Source organism: Helianthus annuus, chromosome 15 (genome assembly GCF_002127325.2).
Source record: "Helianthus annuus cultivar XRQ/B chromosome 15, HanXRQr2.0-SUNRISE, whole genome shotgun sequence".
Taxonomy (NCBI): domain Eukaryota; kingdom Viridiplantae; phylum Streptophyta; class Magnoliopsida; order Asterales; family Asteraceae; genus Helianthus; species Helianthus annuus.
In genome coordinates this window covers 100,763,043-100,783,549 of record NC_035447.2, presented here as the reverse complement: position 1 = coordinate 100,783,549, position 20,507 = coordinate 100,763,043, and the positions used below count along the sequence as shown (strand labels likewise).

Here is a 20,507-nt window from a genome sequence, read left to right as displayed (position 1 = left end):
TATTTACTTTAAAATGACTTAGCGCGTTCAACTAATTATCTAATACTAATCGCATGAGCACGACCGGTTCATGACTTGAGTAAATGGAGTTATATTGATAGAATCAGCTTTATTAAACATGACATAATTTCATGTACAAAAATGAATAGAATTACTACAAACAAACAAATATACACCAAAAGATCAATAGAAGCCCTTAAAGAAATTCAAGTAACATATAAGCAAAGTGTGAAAAAAGTCAACATGAAGTATCTTACATTTGTAGTAGTTTTACTAACGGTTTTCCCCATGAAGATGTGTTGTTATTAGAGTAATCATCTGCTGCAGGTGGTAAAATATTCCTTGAACGTCGTTGCAATTCATTTGTAGCACCAGTAACTTCCTGTACTCTACCCCTTTAAAACTAATAGTTAAGTTAATTAAGGGCCAATAAATCATCATATGGTTTCAACTAACAAAAAAGGCCAAACATATCTACTATCTAGAGACCAATTTAACCCTATGTTTGAGGTTAGATAACTTATCCTAATATGGCAATTCCATTCTAGACCAAGTATCACCAAATGTTTATATAGATTATTATCATAATCATACTTGAAATCATCACAATTGTTAATCTTGTTTTTCATTTCAATAAGTAAACATACTATGTGATTTTGGATACGAAAAAATAAACTCTTAAGTTCCCTATATCGGTAAGTGATTCGTAGTCACTGACAAAAGGCTGTACCAGTTTTATGCTTTTCAATATAGCAATCAAGTGTGTGGCTCCTTTTATCTTGCACCGTGTTCCTACTATTATCTAAGTCAATCAGAAAACGGCTTACCTATAAATATAAGAATAATAAACATAACTTACAGAGTTGATTTTTTGGATATCCAACCATCTCAAAAAATCAAAACTCGTTAGTACCATGTTACGAAATGTTGCATGTTAATACATGTTTTCCAAAAGACTAAAAGTGAAACCAGCAAATTTGATCAAAATTCATGCCAATAGCGACCCTTTCACTTTGGTAGTTAAAGGGAAAAGTGTGCGAATCAACATATCAAATAATCAGTGACAATCACTCTACACCTATGTAACAATAAATTTTTAAAAAATAACCATGTTGTTTGTTTTAAATACTAATCAACATTAATGGGTTCGGTTCCTTCTTTCAGCAAAAGAGTATAACAATACATATGGTTGACCGAAAAAGTAATTTCGGTGTAATAAATTAGAGAAAAATAATCCAACCTGGATGATATAATGCATGAAGTTGTAGATGTGCAGCATGTGTATCTAGAAAATGAAGAAGATCCTTCATAAGAATAGCACCTGCAATTGTTATAAATCATGTAACTAACTGTTGTGCAAGAAGAAAACCTAATAATATACCATAAAAACCCAAGATTCTTCATGAACATAACACCACTGAATCAAGAAAACAACAAATTAGGCACAAATTAGTGGCAAACCTGTCATAAATACCAGTCAAAGACCAAACATCAGACGCCAAATCGTTCAAATCTTTCTTCTCTGCCGCAGCAAAATAAAATAACCCACCTGATCTCTGTTAACAAATTCCAAAATAAGATTAGCAAATTATCAAACAAAATGCAAACTGAACTCGATTTTCATAACAAAACTAATGGAAGCTCTGGACGTGATTGTTCAGAACAAAACTAATCATCGATATGAAGAAGAGGTTACAGTCGTCCTCCTATTATGAAGAACATGACATATTCTGCAACAAAATTTTCAAAAAAGAAAGTTTAGTGAATCAATAAATTTCCAATTTTAAGTAATAGTGTTTTAATAACAATCTCAAATCGTAATCATTATAAAAAAATCTTACATAACAGTATTGTTCTAATCTTGGAAAAAAAACAACTAACCAAATTGTGTTGAGGGTTCATCCTTTAGTTGGTGAAGAAGCAAGAAATCGGACTCCGTTTTGTTGTAACATTGAGACATGAAGCAAAAACAAATCATGAGTTTCTTCTTAACATCTAAAGCATCAATTTCCTGAGCTGTAAAAGAAAATGAAAATCTTACAGTTGGACCTAATTTTGAGAAAACCTAGTAACCATTAACAGGTAAAAAAAATTCTAATAAAAGTGAATAGTTTAGAAAACCACCAATACTCAATATACTTAATACCCCAAGACTTCAAATGCATAGAGTCTTTCTTCATGCATATCTTCCGTCATAACGGGTGGATCCTATAAAATAAGCAAATAAAATAGAAAAAAAAAATGGAAGATTATTGAATACGAAGGAGTAAGTGAGCATGTAAAAACTGATTAACCTTAGTGAATGGTGCATGCATTCAGTTGGGTTAGTTCTCTGTCAGGTATATATTTATGTGAGTATATTTATGGCAAGCTCCAAATTACAGAATAATTAAGTAGTTTTAATATAGAACTATACGTCATGTATCATATTTCTAGAGCTTGTGGTTCAACTGTGCGTCCTTCAGTAGCTTTCCGACCACCCAAATATGCTAAATACTGCATAAGCATTTTGGTTGTCTCCATTTTACCTGTTCCACTTTCACCACTGACCAGAATGGAATTACTTTTACCCTCCTAAATCATAGCCCTAGTTTCATTAAAGACATAATTATATTTTGAAAAAATGCAAAATAATTGTTAGGCCACTCAATAAATGACAGAGACCTGTAAAACGCATTAGCTACTGCAAATACATGCGGACTTAGTTCTCCAAACAATGCACCCTTATATTCTTCCTTCATATGACCATCGTACAAATGAGGTACCTTTTGGAACGGGTTTATTGCAATTAGAATGTTTCCGGTGTAAGTCTGCAATGGTTTTGAAACATGTGAGGATTAAACAAAATAATTATATGTTTCAATATAAGAAGGTAGGTAGGTAGCCTACGTAAATTTCATTGAGTTCGTATCTAATTCTTAAGTTCTGCAGGACTCCTGGCTCATGCAAATATGATAGTTTTGTCATGTGATCAACACCACCAGCTGGAGCTTCTGTGTCCTTTCGATATACATTTGATAACTTAGCAACTACCTGAAAGTAAACCATAACAAAAATGTATACAATCAGTTGTTAGTTGTTGATATAAACATGAAAATAATATAATTAAAATAAAATATAAACTACCAACCTTTTTGAGTTTAGGAGTCTCGATCTGTTCTATAATGCTCTTTATCCAGCTCGATGTTTGGTCTACCTATAATTGGATAGTAAGTGAGTGTAAGCGAGCTTCTACCTATAATTGCAATTATTTTATTACATAAATAATATATTAAACAATATATAAACTCAATACAAAATAAATAAATGAAAAAAATTAAGATGATAACCGCCTTTTTTCCACCATTTGCAATGACCATCTGTTCTATAATGCTCTTTATCCAACTCAATGTTTGGTCTCTTAAATGAACGTGATAAAACACATTTTTAGTAAATGCCCATGAAGAAAATTTGGCATAAAAAATGTCATTGAGTTCGTATCTAATTCTTAACTTCTGCAGGACTCCTGGCTCATGCAAATATGATAGTTTTGTCATGTGATCAACACCACCAGCTGGAGCTTCTGTGTCCTTTGGATATACATTTGATAACTTAGCAACTACCTGAAAGTAAACCATAACAAAAATGTATACAATCAGTTGTTAGTTGTTGATATAAACATGAAAATAATATAATTAAAATAAAATATAAACTACCAACCTTTTTGAGGTCAGGAGTCTCGATCTGTTCTATAATGCTCTTTATCCAACTCGATGTTTGGTCTACCTATAATTCCATAGTAAGTGAGTGTAAGCGAGCTTCTAACTATAATTGCAATTATTTTATTATATAAATAATATATTAAACAATATATAAACTCAATACAAAATAAATACATGAAAAAAATTAAGATGATAACCGCCTTTTTTCCACCATTTGCAATGACCATCTGTTCTATAATGCTCTTTATCCAACTCAATGTTTGGCCTCTTACCTGAACGTGATAAAACACATTTTTAGTAAATGCCCATGAAGAAAATTTGGCATAAAAAATGTCATTGAGTTCGTATCTAATTCTTAACTTCTGCAGGACTCCTGGCTCATGCAAATATGATAGTTTTGTCATGTGATCAACACCACCAGCTGGAGCTTCTGTGTCCTTTGGATATACATTTGATAACTTAGCAACTACCTGAAAGTAAACCATAACAAAAATGTATACAATCAGTTGTTAGTTGTTGATATAAACATGAAAATAATATAATTAAAATAAAATATAAACTACCAACCTTTTTGAGGTTAGGAGTCTCGATCTGTTCTATAATGCTCTTTATCCAACTCGATGTTTGGTCTACCTATAATTGGATAGTAAGTGAGTGTAAGCGAGCATCTACCTATAATTGCAATTATTTTATTATATAAATAATATATTAAACAATATATAAACTCAATACAAAATAAATACATGAAAAAAATTAAGATGATAACCGCCTTTTTTCCACCATTTGCAATGACCATCTGTTCTATAATGCTCTTTATCCAACTCAATGTTTGGTCTCTTACCTGAACGTGATAAACCACATTTTTAGTAAATGCACATGAAGAAAATTTGGCATAAAAAAGTCAAACAATGACATCTAACAGGTCAATTATAGGTCAACATAAGTAGATTAGAACAAACCTGCAGCTACAACATCTACATCACAACTCACGAGTGAAAGATCAAGCTTCTGTCCTAAGGCTCTCAGCTCACCATTCATTCTGCAGCTTTGAATCCCTCAGCAGCAGTATCTCCACCAGCAATCTTTAGAATTAAAATTGTGTATTCAGGTCATTTCAATTTTTTAATTTCTTATAATCTCTAAACAATTACCAACAAACACAAAATAATAATAATTCAAAGCCAAATGACTATCCAATCCAAATTTCTCATCTTACAATTATCACTTCACAGCAAATTGATCTACAAATTTTATTAGTTAACCACAAGAGCAATATACCCATCAATTACATCTCGTAAATAACAGTATTCAACAAACTTAAAGTTTAAGAATCTAATTGGGGCTTCAAAGTTCAGAAAACCCAAAACAATAAAACCTAAAATCTAAACAAAATAACAAAGTTCAATAACCCAAAAACAAATCAAAAAACAAATATAGATAAACATCTAACAATTTTTCAGAAAAAAAAAATCGTCAATTCAACACGAAATCAAACCTGGATGAACATTCAAACATGAATTGAAGATTCATTCGCCTTGTGAGAAGAAACATGTCTCCTGACACGATTAAAATCGTTGAATGCCTACACTCACAATTAATTTCACAACTCCCACAAATCTATATGCATATCAATGATTAGTTCCACATATCTATACATACATACATACATACATACATACATACATACATACATACATACATGGACAAAATGAAAAAACAAACAGAAAAATATTGTAGAATCAAAGAATTTTAAGAGTAAACATACATGGAGCAGATTCGACTTCGACTGGTTTTGAATTAGGGTTTCTGAGAATTGCCTGGATGAGAATCGGACAAAGACGCCATCTGAACTGAAGTAATCAGAAAATATGCAATTGAAGATTTCGAATGAAAATGAGAATCGGCCGATGCTCTAATCGGATTACATCATAAAAATCAAAGAAAACATACCTAGATGAGAGTTCGAATGATTGAGTTATAGGGATTTCTGAAGTGGGTATGGCCAGGTACAATCGCTACAGATGAAGCCGTAGATGAGATTTAGGGTTTGTAAAATTAAACGTGGGTGAAAGAAATCAATTTGTTTAGGTTTTGAGATTTAAAGAGAAATCAATTTGCCTTACTGATTGAGAGAATTGATTAGGTTACCAAAATTGACGAAGAGTAGGTAGGAAGAATCAAAATGGCGCTGAAAATCCCAATTCTCTGGCTAAAGAGATATGCCACCTCAAGGTCAAAAAGTCAACCTTTATTTTGCTTTAGTAAAGATAGATATTATTTTCTTCTTAAATAGCTACGTAGGTATAAAACACTTTGAAAAATATTACGAGTTGAGTCACTAATTAAATTGGTTTGACCTCTCAAAATTCAAAACTAGATAAATAAATTGGATAAGTTTTAAATTTAATATAGGTTTGATTTTGGCAATAATGATATAGTAGTTTATAAAGGGATAAGATAAGATTGTAGTTGGTTAATTAGAAGGAAGTAGGTGTTGTTTGGGTGAGAACCTCATGTTTATTTAGTGGCAAACGTGTCTAATACTTTACTACAGCTATGCTTCAATTATTCATCTTTTTTATTATTATAATATGACATGTTGTATTTAAAATCTGTGTATATATTAACCAACTATTAGTTCCTTCAAGTTACTTAATTTTGGGAAATTAACATGAGTAACTAGATTCCCGACATAAGGTAAAGTAAGATTAATTTGGTATAATTTTAAAGTAACATTCGTGGTTAAAGAAAAGTAACACAACTTACACAAGTAACTAGATTTTCTTAATGTTTTATGAAAGTTATTTAAGTACTTTAACTATAAAAATGTTTAAGGTATGATAATGTTTTATTATCTAGGTATTTGCATGATTCGTTAAAACTTAATGATCAATATGTTATAAATTAAATGTCTAGAATACATATGATTTTATTATAAATTGTTGTGTGACGCTTTTCTATGTTATACTATATCCAAATAATATAAAACACTATACCTCAAATTTAAAACACAACGCCTATAGACTTCTTACATTTTTTTACGAAACATGTCCTTTTTACACTAACCTTACTATATATATATATATATATATATATATATATATATATATATATATATATATATATATATATATATAGGGGATCGCTAAAATGAAAACTATCTCTAGTTGTAAGAACCATGAGAACCACTTTATGGCCCTTAGATCAACTAGATGAATGGATTTGATTAAAAGTAGTTAATATTAATATTAAAAGCTTTTTATCTTATTATGTCTTTAATATTATAATCCAAAAGAGTATTTAAGTAAAATGACTCTATTTTGTCTTTTTATATATATTAATTTTAAATTACCTTTTTTGTCCTATTCATTAAATACTTTTTATTACTTATATTTTTTAAACATAATTTATTTATTAAAAACATTTTTAAATTCAGATTTTTTTTAAAGATTTTTATAATTTTTACAATTTAAGTTTTACGTTAAACTTTTTACGTTTTTTTGACGCGCCATTTTTTAACGCGCCTTTTTTAACGCCGTTTTTACGCGCCGTTTTTTACCCGCCGTTTTTACGCGCCGTTTTTTACGTGCCGTTTTTACGCGCCGTTTTTAACGCGCCGTTTTTTAACGCCGTTTTTACGCGCCGTTTTTACGCGCCGTTTTTTACGCGCCGTTTTTACGCGCCGTTTTTTTAAGGCGTCGTTTTTCTCAATCGGCGTTTTTTTAACGCGCCGTTTTTCCAAAGTTTTTTAACGCGCCGTTTTTTACGCGCCGTTTTTTACGCGCCGTTTTTTAACGCCGTTTTTACGCGCCGTTTTTTACGCGCCGTTTTTTACGCGCAGTTTTTTAACGCCCCGTTTTTTTTCACTTTTTTTAACGCGCCCTTTTTATACACTTTTTACGTTTTACGTTAAAAATTTTAAACTTTTTACGTTTTACGATTTACGTAAAAGTTTTTACGTTTTACGTTAAAAGTTTTACGTTTTACGTAAAACTTTTTACCAATTACGTTTTACGTAAAACGTTTTACGTTTTTTTAACGCACCGTTTTTTGCCCGGATTTTCCACGCGCCGTTTTTACGTTTTTTTTACGCCCCATTTTTTTACGTGCCGTTTTACCGTCATGTTTTTACGCGCCGTTTTCTACGCCCCGTTTTTCACGCTTTTACGTCCCGTTTTAACGCGGTGTTTTTTTAAGGCGCCGTTTTTCTCAATCGACTTTTTTTAACGCGCCGTTTTTTAAGGCGCCGTTTTTTACACGTTTTTTAACACGCCGTTTTTTCGACGTTTTTTAACGCGCCGTTTTTTACAAGTTTTTTACGCGCCGTTTTTTCCACGTTTTTTAACGCGCCGTTTTTTACAATTTTTTTACGCGCCGTTTTTTGAACGTTTTTAACACGTTTTTTAACACGTTTTTTATGTTTTACGTTTTATGTTAAACTTTTTACGCTTTACGTTTTACGTTAAACTTTTTACGTTTTACGTTAAACTTTTTACGTTTTACGTTAAAAAGTTTACGTTTTTCGAAGTTTTTAACGCACCATTTTTTACGTGCCGTTTTTTCAAGCGTCGTTTTTTTAAATGCGCCGTTTTTTCCGCGTTTTTTAACGCGCCAATTTTTTATACGTTATTTACACGCCGTTTTACCGCGCCGGTTTTTTCACTTTTTTTAACGCGCCCATTTTGTACACTTTTTTCGTTTTACGTAAAAAATTTTAAACTTTTTACGTTTTAAGTTTTACGTTAAACTTTTTATGTTTTACGTTTTACGTAAAAGTTTTTACGTTTTACGTTAAAAATTTTTCGTTTTACGTAAAACTTTTTACGTTTTACGTTTTACGTAAAACTTTTTACGTTTTACGTTTTACGACCGCCAAAAAACTTTTTACGTGTTGCGTAAACCTTTTAACGTTTTACGTAAAACTTTTTACATTTTGCGTTTTACGTTAAAAAGTTTACATTTTACGTTTAAAACTTTACGTTAAACTTTTTACGTTTTACATTTTACGTAAAACTTTTTATGTTTTACGCTTCATGTTTTTACGTTTTAGGTTAAAAAATTTAATGGTTTACGTTAAAAAGTTTACGGTTTAATTTTTTTTTTACAAAAATTTTTTTACGCAAAAACGAACACACCCATAAATCGCAAACTCGGGAGGTGTCTCAGATATATTGTTATCATCATCGACGCCTCAAAAAAATAGAAATACCCAACAAAACAAAAATAAAAAAAACGAGTGGAATCTTAAAAAAAAACAATGTTTTGGCTCAGATTTTCCGATAATCAGAGGCTGCAAAAGCAGGGTTGCAGGTTCAAAAACCTACCCTCCGCCGACCTTGCCACGCCATCGTCATTAAAATCTAGGTTTTTTTTTCATCATCGCCACCCAGATCCAACCGATCAAATAACCAGCATCATCAAAAAATCAGTGGTAAAACAACATTCACCCAACAAAAACATATTGAACCTTTGGACTCACGAAAGGTTGACCGGCCGGGGTCCGCCATCAGGTTGCTTCAGGGGTGTGGGTGACCGGCCGGAGGTTAACCGGCCAGATTCAAACCAAGATTCACCCAAAAATTAAAAACCCACCTTCACCCATCATTCACCTCCAATTTAAACTAGTAATGATCAAAAGAAACCCACCTTCACCCATCTCATCACAGAAGGTTGACCGGCCGGTGGTTGACCGGTCAGATTCAAACCAAGATTCACCCAAAAATTAAAAACCCACCTTCACCCATCTCATCACAGAAGGTATATCTACATCTTTAACACAAATCAAAAGAAAATCCCATCAAATCAAAGAAATCATGAAAACCCCCATCTAAATGTGGAATCATAAAAAATGAAGAAAAAAACCCATCAAAATGTGCTTACCCTCATCACAGTAGGTGTTCCACACCATCTTTAACATAAAACAAGAAAACCCATCTCACACAGAAGGTGTTCACACCATCTTCCTCCTCAATGAGAGAGAGATGAGAGAGAGCACATCTTACTAGAGAGAGAAACAACCTTCAAAGTCATCCCACCGCCGGCATCCCACCACCGCCGTCCTCTTTCTCAGCTGGAGCTGCAACGCCACCCCGCCGCTGCAACGCCACCGCCACCGCCGCCGCTGCAACGCCACCGCCATATTTGTGTCTCACAAAGATATTTGTGTCTTACCGACAACGACTAACAAGGAGGAGAGAGGGTATTCCATCAAAGGTTTCACACCGACGAATATTTGCAGACGTGTTTTTGAGGGGGTGAAACACCGGCGAATATGCAGATCTTTGTGACGGATGCGGCGGCGGAGGGGTAGCTGTGGGGTGGCGGAGACGGCGGAGAGGAAGGGAGGCCGGAGATGTGTCCAACGAATATGCAGATCTTGGTGACAAAGAGATAAGAGAGATGTTTTGATTTTTAGAGAGAGAATGATATGATTTTGAATATTATAGAGAGAAGTGTCTGGTGGTATTTAATGAAGAGAGACAGTGAGGGATTAGACATTTGGGGAAAAAGACCAAAACACCTTTTTTGTTGGCAACACCTGATTGGTGGAGACTGGTTCTTATGGTTCTTACAACTGGAGGTGGTTTTCATTTTAGCGGCTCCCTATATATGTATATATATATATATATATATATATATACATATACATATATATATATATATATATGTATATATATATATATATATATATATATATATATATATATATATATATATATATATATATATATATATATATATATATATATATATATATGCACGGAAAGTGTGTTTTGCCTAGAAAGTCTAGGAAGCGATCTAGTCCATCCGATTGGTGTGTTTAAGGGTTGAGATTAAATCAATGGCAATCTTGTAATATTTGAGTTTAATTAATTGATTGTTTTAAATGAGTAGGGGCAATTTTGTCAATGGCCGTGTTTTAAATCAATTAGATAACCGCCCAGTTCCTAAATTCAAGCGATTTTCCCCCTCTCTCTCTCCAAACTCATCTTGGAAACCCCAATCCCTACCAAAAATAACTACAATCATGGAAGAAGATAACTTTAGAAACGATGGAGAGCACCGGATCAAATTAAAACACTTCTTCAATCTCCACCATCTGCGAGTTCATCATCACCATTCAAATATTGTTCTTATCATCTCCGTTTTCTTGACGATGTGTTTTAACAGCAAGAAAATTAATACAGTTGTGTTTTAGCAGCAAGCAGATTCATACAGTTGTGGTTTAGCATCCAGATTCATACAGATGTGTTTTAACAGCAAGCAAATTCATATAGTTGTGTTTTAGCATTCAGATTCATACAGATGTGTTTTAACAGCAAACAGATTCATACAATTGTGTTTTAACAGCAATCAGATTCATACAGATGTGTTTTAACAGCAAGCAGATTCATATTGTTGTGTTTTAGCATTCAGATTCATACAGATGTGTTTTAACAGCAACCAGATTCATACAGTTGTGTTTTAGCATTCAGATTCATACAGATGTGTTTTAACAGCAAACAGATTCATACAGTTATGTTTTAACAGCAAGCAGATTCATAAAGATGTGTTTTAACAGCAAGCAGATTCATACTGTTGTATTTTAGCATTCAGATTCATACAGATGTGTTTTAACTGCAAACAGATTCATACAGTTGTGTTTTAACAGCAAGCAGATTCATACTGTTGTGTTTTAGCATTCAGATTCATACAGTTGTGTTTTAGCATCCAGATTCATACAGATGTGTTTTAACAGCAAGCAGATTCATACAGTTGTGTTTTAGCATTCAGATTCATACAGTTGTGTTTTAACAGCAAACAGATTCATACAGTTGTGTTTTAACAGCAAGCAGATTCATACACTTGTGTTTTGGCATTCAGATTCAAACAGTTGTGTTTTAACAGCAATCAGATTCATACAGTTGTGTTTTAGCATTCAGATTCATACAGTTGTGTTTTAACAGCAATCAGATTCATACCCTGTGTTTTACCATCTTTATATTGTGGGATCTATAAAAAAAATTGACTTTAGCCCTGTAAACTGTTAAAACACAGCACCAAGAACATGCTGATAAATTCCAGTAATCTTCTGAACAATGGAATATGCGATGTAATGTGACATGGAATTTTAGTTAATGAACACATTGACTTCCGGATTTGAATTCGAAAATAATAAAAATTCCGAAAATCATGGAATTTTAGTTAATGAAGATACATTCCAAAAATAAAATTAAAATGTGAAATTACATGATAGCCCTTCTACTTAAAATCCCTCAATGAGACATGTCCAATTCTTATTTCTTCCTAGACTTTCTAGGAAAAATAGACTTTCCACCCAACTCCTACTCTAGGGTAGGGATATGGTAAAAAGTGTCAAAAATGTAAGAAGGGTAAGAAGTGTTTTAAACCATTGGATATTTGATCTAATGGTTGAGATCAATAGGGTATAAAAATGTAAATTGTGTTTTAATTAGAGGGACCTTATGTAAAATTGAAGGGCAATAGTGTCTTTTTGAATGTTTGAAATATGGTAACCATATCAAACACGACCAAAAACTCCTACATTCACTCCTTTTTCCTTAAATATCGGAATTAAGATTCACCTTAATTGTAGGAGGTCTTTGGTTGCATATTCGTCATACATTATCATAAAAAGAACTGTAATCAGATTCATGGCGTGGTGTTTTAAAACAACTGGATGAAATTGACTATGATTCAAGTCATGGTGTTTTATCTGGAGACATTATTCATGGCGTGGTGTTAGACATCTATGATTCAAGTCATAGTGTTTTATCTGGATACATTGTTCATGGCGTGGTGTTTTAAACATCTATGATTCAAGTCATGGTGTTTTATCAATACACAACATTCCCAGATTTTAAAACACCATGCCTATGATTCAAGTCATGGTGTTTTATCTGGAGACATTGTTCATGGCGTGGTGTTTTAAACATCTATGATTCAAGTCATGGTGTTTTATCTGGAGACATTGTTCATCGCGTGGTGTTTTATCAATACAAAACATTCCCAGATTTTAAAACACCATGACTATGATTCAAGTCATGGTGTTTTATCTGGAGACATTGTTCATGGCGTGGTGTTTTAAACATCTATGATTCAAGTCATGGGTTTTATCAATACAAAACATTCCCAAATTTTAAAAAACCATGACTATGATTCAAGTCATGGTGTTTTATCTGGAATCCAAAAAACATTGTATAAGGTTTTTGCGAAAGATGTTGTGGGGTTGTGTCGAAAAGATAAGAACAGAAAGGGTGTTACGGTGTGTCAAGGTGGTGAGAAGGTGTTTCACCGGATAGAAGGGAGGGGCTTTTGTGGGTGTCGGCTTGCCGGAAATACGGACGAAGAAGGTCGTCGGACTTTACTTTGGTGACCGGAGTCTAGAGAGAGGCAGATTGTTTCATCTTGGGGGCTATGGTTTTGGTGGGGATGAGGGAGAAAGAATCGTAAAAAAATAATATGTTTCCTAAAATTTCTCCTAAAATAGTTAACACATGATCTAATTTTCTTTAATTGACTTTAACTACTATTAGGAGTAAATTACATTATTACCCTTATTCATTAATATAATTGATGGACACATGTCAACACCAGATTATTTCTTACACTTCTTACACTTTAGCCACTTTTTACAGGATCCTTTACCTATATATATATATATATGACATGAGATTAATATTAACTGATTTTTTTTCTAATAGTTTATCTTCAAGTAACATATAAGTTAAAAAAATAGCAACCAAATCTTAGAATATGTTTGGTGCGTTATTAACACAAGCAAATCCACATTTTTATTAGTATTCTTATGTTTAGATTTTTGGATGAGTAAACTGCCATTTTGGTCCCTGTGGTTTGGCCAGTTTTACCACTTTAGTCCAAATCTCAAATTTATTACATATGGGTCCATGTGGTTTGGTTTTTGTTGCCATTTTGGTTCAAAATCCAAAAACCCCCTTTTTGACTGTTAAAAGCTGTCTATTTTGTCCTTTAATGCAGGGGCATTTTGGTCATTTTTTAAATTTCATTTTTTTTCAATAAAAGAGAGATCAAAATAATCATCTCTCTCTTCTCTCTCTCTCTCTCTCTCTCTCTCTCTCTCTCTATAGCACCACCACCACCGCCACCTCCTCCCTCTCTCTCTCTTCTCTCTCTCTATAGCACCACCACCACCGCCACTCCAAACATCATCATCAAAACCCAGATCAAGAACATCATCAAAACCCAGACAAGAACATCATCAAAACATCATCAAAACCCAGACATCATCAAAACCATCATCAGAACATCATCAAAACCCAGATCAAGAACATCATCAAATATCATATTTGCAATAAAACCCAGATCAAGAACATCATTGAAACCCAGATTCCAACACCACCCACAAACTTAAAAAACAAACCCACAAACAAAATCAAATCTTGATCAAAACCCAATAACCGTATCCAAATTACAAACAAGCCCACTAAATCAAATCGAAATCAGATCAACTATCAATACCGATTTCAAAACAAAAGAAAAAAAAATGAAAAGTTCACCTGCACTAAAACCCAGAAATCAAGAACACCGCAACCACCACCGCCTGAGATCAAGACCCAGAAATCTAAAACCCAGGAGAGAGAAAGAGCCGAACTAAAACCCAGAAATCAAGACCTCGTTCTCTCACGGCGCACCACCACCACCACGCCAACATATCTGAAACAAGCACCATCCCCCACCACCATTCTGCACTAGAAAGAGAGAGAGAGAGAGAGAAACAGGAGAGAGAGAGAGCCGAACGAGAGAGAGAAACATGAGAGAGAGAGAGGAACGCCGGCGGCTTCTTTTGGCCGGTGTCGGCGTTGCCGTTCTCAGCCCCATCAATCACCACAGCCCCGTCATCTTGTCGTCTTCAACATCATCATTATCTTCAAACGTCATCAACAGAAAAGAAACGGTCGGAGCCGATTCCGACCAGATCACCGTGCACGGTGGCGCTGACGCCGGAGCTGTCGTCGTCTCTCCCTTTCGTCTCCATGTGCGGCTGTGAGAAAATATAAAGTAAATGAGGGTTGTGAGGGGTGCGTGTGTGTGTAATTTGGTACCTAAGTGTGATGAAGAGGTGGGGTTTGGGGGATCTTTTTACTGGGGAAGATGAAGATGGACCAGAGTTAATTTGAAAGGTGGGAGGGGGTGAGAGCAGAGAAATGAAGTTATGAGGGTAGATGAAGATGAAGATTATCTGTTGTTGTGTATATTTATTAGAGTTAAATGAATTAAGTATAATTAATCTAATTATTAATATGTTATAATAAATTAAGATGGACTAAAATGCCCCTGCACTAAAGGATAAAATAACTTGCTTTCAACAGTCAAATAAGAGGGATTTTGGATTTTGGACTAAAATGGCAACAAAATGCAAACCACAGGGACCCAGATGTAATAAGTTTGAGATTTTGGACTAAAGTGGCAAAACTGGCCAAACCACAGGGACCAAAATGGCAGTTTACTCTTTTTGGATTATTAGTATTCTTATGTTTAGATTTTTGGATCTTTTTTACTAGGGTTGGTTGGACATCTAATTTAATCGGTAACAAACACTGTTAATTCCATATTCTGATTCAACCCATACTAACTTAAAATCATCTTGGTTTTTTTTTTATTTATTTTTATTTTTTTTATTTTTTTTGCATTACCATATCATAATTCTAAAATTACGATACTAAACTTAGAATATATGAGGTAGGCTCAAGTCACCAACCACGTCAACATTTAGACTATACGGAGTGGGATGGAATGAAGAAAGTGCATGAAGCGTCATGTAGCAGCCACGTCAACAGATGGTGTGGTAAAAAAAACACGGAATGGGAGAGGCGTGAAAGTGGCGTTCTAAAAATAAAAGAAAAATTAAAAAGAAAAATAAAAATCAACCAATCAAAACAAACGAAAACTACACCCAACAATCAAAACTCTTCATATCACCAAACATAAGCATCCCACACCGGTGAAGAATCTCCCACCCTCATCACCACGCCACCCTCCACGCTATGTGATGTTTCTGACGTTGAGGGGCTTCCATATCATCATCACGTCAACCACTTTGTATGGTCTTCTGGCGTTAAAGCGTTAAATGCCAAGTGTGGTAAATGTATATCTCTTAACAGTCTAACGTTTTTTTTTTTTGAACGACCGACAAAAGATTTTTATTCATTGTAGCAAGGAGCTACCACCAAATATACAACGTTTACACCAAGAAACCATTATACATCGCCAAACTATTACATTAGATCAAAGTGCTTAAATTAAAATGACTCCATTCCTCCCAAGATAGCGACGCCACTTTTGACCTGCTTTTTACCCATAAAAATGTCATCGACTTGATCTCGTCCAAGTTCCTCGTCGTGTTAGGAATGAGTTGCCGAAAAACGACTTCATTCCTAGACTTCCAAATACTCCAAAAGGTCACCAAAACGAGAGCATGTATTACTTTCCTTTTTTTCCTCGATGCCGAACTCGAAACATGTAATGTGAGCAGATCGTTAATACCAAACGCAATGATCGGTGGGATCATACACCATGCCGCCAAATTTTGCCATATGGTTTGTGCAAAATGACACGAGACAAAGACGTGATCACATGTTTCTTCATAATCGCCACAAAAAACGCAGAATTGATTCTGAACCGGGATATTCCGCCTAGCCAACGCCCACTTTGTCGGCAACCTCTCCATTTCCGCTCGCCATGCTACTATTCCGATTTTCTTGGGCACCCAGTTATTCCACTCAAAAATCTGCTCGGGCCTGACTCGATTAACAGAACTAAGCAGTTTTTTAACACTTGAAACAGAGAACTTACCATCCTTTTCATGTCGCCACTTCCATATATCTGAGCCGACTGAACTAGCCCAACCTTCGAGCATAACTAACAGCAGTTGAAGCTGATCTGCAGCTTCAGAACCGAGTACAGGCCGAGACCAGGCCCAGCTTAAAATCAGCCCAGGACTACCTCGAACGCACCGGTCAGCTACCATACATTGTTTTTCCGATTCTTCCTTGAACAGGGCTGGAAATTTAACATATAGAGGCAATTGATCTAACCATTTATCCAACCAAAAAAATACATTATTCCCGCCGCACACCACCGCTGAAAAATCCTGGTGTAGATCGATATTGGCATACAATAATGACTGTCTAACACTGTGAATACTCTTCCACGGCCCCGGTAATGAAACCTTCACCGGGATGTCGTTCCATTCCCTTGACCTATGGTGGACTGCCCAAACAATCCGTCTCCACAACCCATTTTTTTCTGTTTTGAACCGCCACCACCACTTCGCTAACATAGCCAAGTTTGCATCCCTAAGAGATCCAAAGCCCAATCCCCCGTATTCCACCGGGCCAATCGTTTTATCCCAAGCAACCCAGTTCATTTTCGCCTTTTCTTCTGACCCACCCCAAAAGAAGACTCGTCTAATCTTGTCTAACGCATCAAGAACTTTTATTGGTGCGTTAAACAAAGAGAAATAATAGGTCGGTAATGAGTTTAACACCGATTTTATAAGTGTTATCCTCCCACCGTAGGAAAGTGTTTTAGCTTTCCATATTGATAGTCTACTTTTGAATGTATCAAGTACCGGCTTCCAATTCCGAGCCAAATTCATATTCGCTCCTACCATTAAACCAAGGTGTTTAAACGGAAACGTACCTTGTCTACATCTAAGAAGGAGGGCCGCATCTTGAACCTCCTCTTCACCAACTCCCACACCAAAAATGCTGCATTTAGCTAAGTTTATTTTCAACCCGGAAGCTAGGTAGAAGCACCTCATAATCCGTCTTAAATTGACGGCATTTACCCTCGACCACTCGCCAAAAAACATCACATCGTCTGCATATAACAAATGAGAAAGAACTGGCCCCTCACTAGAGATATTAATCCCTTTGAACAGACCAATAGACACTGCTTTTTTCATTATTCCAGTGAGGGCCTCCATAACGATGACAAATAAGAAAGGTGATAGTGGATCACCCTGACGGAGACCTCTAGAGCAATCGAACTCTCTCGTTGGTGACCCGTTTACCAGTACAGAGGCTCTGGCAGAATACAGCGTGGCCATAACCCATCCCCTCCACCTGCTTGGGAAGTTCATTTGTGCCATAATCGAGTTGAGAAAGCTCCAGTTGACAGAGTCATACGCTTTATTAAAGTCTACTTTAAAGAACATCCCAATCCTCTTTGTCTTCTTTAGCCAACTGAGCACCTCATTGAGAATAAGTGGTCCATCCATGATGTTCCTTCCGGCCATAAACGCTGATTGCTGCTCTGAAATCAAGTTTCCCATAAGCCCTTTTAGTCGATTTACCAGAACCTTTGAGATCACTTTGTTGATCACACCAATTAGACTAATTGGTCTAAAGTCCACCGGACCCGACGGGTCTTTTACCTTGGGGATCAAAGCTATGAAGGATGAAGTGCAGCTTTTATTAAGGGAACCTGTTTCATAAAATCGGTTAAATAGTTTCACAAAATCCTCCCGGAGTCCCGACCAACATCTTTTTATGAAACTAAAATTGAAACCGTCCGGTCCAGGTGCTCTATCCCCGTCACACTCCCATATTGCTTCTTTAATTTCCTCCACAGAAAAAGGACACTCCAACATAGCTGCCTCATGGTCCGAAATGGTAGCCAGATTTGGACATACCAATTCCGGTCTATTGGGCATTGGTTCCTTGAACTGATGGTCGAAGAATTCAAACAATGCTTCCTTAATTGCCAGAGGGTTCGTAACCCATACCCCATCAATCAACAATCCATTCAATCTATTTGTAGAGATATTCGCGTTAATTATGTGATGGAAATAGGCAGAATTTTCATCACCATCTATGGCCCACTTGGATCTAGATTTTTGCCTCATATCTAGTTGTTTTAAACGGTCAAATTCGGCCACAAAGTTTTTACACTCGGCTCTTTCCGCCAGCTCTTCTTCCAGAAGCAATCTTTCCTCCGCCAGGCTTTCAATACTAACCAACCTCCTTTTTTTCATACCATAAATACCCTCCCGAGCTTCCTTTTCCACTTTTAGCCAAGCCTTGATTTTATTTTTTAACCACCTCAACTTAATGGCTAGAGCAAGATCCTCCGGACCTGAAAATGAAAATTCCCCACATATCTGTACGGCGTAGTTAGCAAAACCTGGGTACTCAAACCAAGAGTTAAAGAATCTGAAAGGTATATGACCAAAATCAGACTGAACTGTTGACAGGACAATTGGCCTATGATCCGATGCACCTCTGTCTAGGGCTAGAACTGCTGCATTAGGCCACTGCTCCCTAAACCCCAAACACACCAGGAATCGATCCAGCTTACTAAGCTTTTGCCCATTGTCTGATATGTATGTGAAAATGCCCCCGCCCATATTATATTCAACCAACCCAGCGGAAAGAATGAACTGATTAAAAGCTTCCGCGTTTGCTTCAGAGAATTCTGAATTCATACGCTCACTCGCAACCCGCACCTCATTAAAATCGCCCATCACAACCCATAGACCTTGTATTGCATTTCTTACACCCAAAATTTCTGACCACACTGACCGCCTACTTGCAGCCTCATTAGGAGCATACACATTTATATAATTAATTCTACAACCTGACGGCAATAGATAACCAGAAACCACGATAAAGAATCTATTTCGGATTATGTCAACACACCTGAATATGGACGGGCACCATAGACATGCGAGACCACCTGACCTACCTTGTGAATTTACCGTAGCTAGATGATACTCGGATCTACCCCATAACTGATTGAACATGAACGAATCAGAATCTTGCAGCTTCGTTTCCTGTATGGCAATGAAATGTAACCCATGACTAGTCTTGAGTCCCCGAATCCATTCCGACTTCCGACTGTTCCTGACCCCCCTAATATTGATTGACAGACAATTCATCGAAAACCATTTTGAGCACCTTCATCAACAATAAGCGTCTCTGTCTCCGCCACGAAACCGTTCAGATCCAAACCAATAAGAGCCCCAACCTTAATTGTATCCTCTACCTCTTCATCGAAATCCGGGTTCGGAACGGGTATACTTGAATCTTCCTCCCGCCCGTCTCTCAAACCGTTACCCTCTGGCTCCATGTTACCCGAAATCTCCCGATTAGGAGTATTGAGATCCAAAGGTTCACCGTCATTAATTCCAGAATGATTGAAAATACGCTGTGAAGGACCCTGTGTTGACCCAATGGAGGGTGGACTTCTTTCACCTCTATTTCTTTTACCCAGGTTACTTACCGACATTGGTCCCAAGTCTTCCGGCCCATCATCTGGGCCATTATGATTAGTATCAGCACCATTAACAAAAGGCCCAGAGTTTTGCATACCCTCAATAGCCTCACTTGGCCCACCACAATTTATTTTGGTTGACTGATCAGAAGTCGGCGCGTGTGAAACATCATCATTCCGCACGTGCGCCTCCCCCATCTCTTCCCCATGCAATTCTTGAAAACCCACGTCTGCATTAAAGCCCCCAGACCCTTGGACTTCCGACGACTCCTGCTTTCCAACTGATTGGTCTCCGATAACCGGAACATCTTCCGGCCGATCAGTCCTCCGATCATCCTCCTGACTCCGATCTACGTTCTCCGTTTCTTGCCTTAGCTCTCCCTCCTCCAACTCCTCCATATCTTCTAAATCCACGCCTTCCGACTCCATGTCTGAATCCGAGTTTGAATCCAAATCATTATCCTGGGAATCCATTACTGAATCATCATCCTTAACTGACTGCCAATGGTTATTAGACTCCACTACCCAGATTGCGGTTGTTCTATTATT

General features: G+C 36.1%; 1 protein-coding gene and 1 long non-coding RNA gene across 3 annotated transcripts; both read right to left on the bottom strand.

The window, feature by feature from the left end:
* Positions 1 to 198: 198 nt before the first annotated feature.
* LOC110902988 lies at positions 199 to 3,027 on the bottom strand. Of its 2 annotated transcripts, XR_004882367.1 has the most exons (5): positions 2,890 to 3,027; positions 1,882 to 2,810; positions 1,462 to 1,730; positions 1,241 to 1,321; positions 199 to 403 (listed from the first exon to the last, which is right to left on the bottom strand). It is a non-coding gene; the product is annotated as an uncharacterized LOC110902988 (long non-coding RNA). The 2 variants fall into 2 exon arrangements; XR_002571575.2 differs by having other exon boundaries at positions 199 to 1,321.
* A 113-nt stretch (positions 3,028 to 3,140) lies between these two features.
* LOC118487496 lies at positions 3,141 to 4,186 on the bottom strand. The gene is made up of 3 exons (XM_035984387.1): positions 3,899 to 4,186; positions 3,700 to 3,765; positions 3,141 to 3,602 (listed from the first exon to the last, which is right to left on the bottom strand). Exons 1-3 carry the CDS (start codon positions 4,184 to 4,186, stop codon positions 3,141 to 3,143), a joined length of 816 nt encoding a protein of 271 aa, XP_035840280.1.
* Positions 4,187 to 20,507: the final 16,321 nt, after the last annotated feature.

Coding starts and splice junctions, on each gene's coding strand:
- LOC118487496 (XM_035984387.1), bottom strand. CDS start 4,186: ATGGTTTACTTTCAGGTAGTTGCTAAGTTATCAAATGTATATCCAAAG. Junction 3,766..3,898: donor CAAATGGTGGAAAAAAGGCG/GTTATCATCTTA, acceptor ATGGAATTATAG/GTAGACCAAACATCGAGTTG. Junction 3,603..3,699: donor AGACTCCTGACCTCAAAAAG/GTTGGTAGTTTA, acceptor GTTTACTTTCAG/GTAGTTGCTAAGTTATCAAA.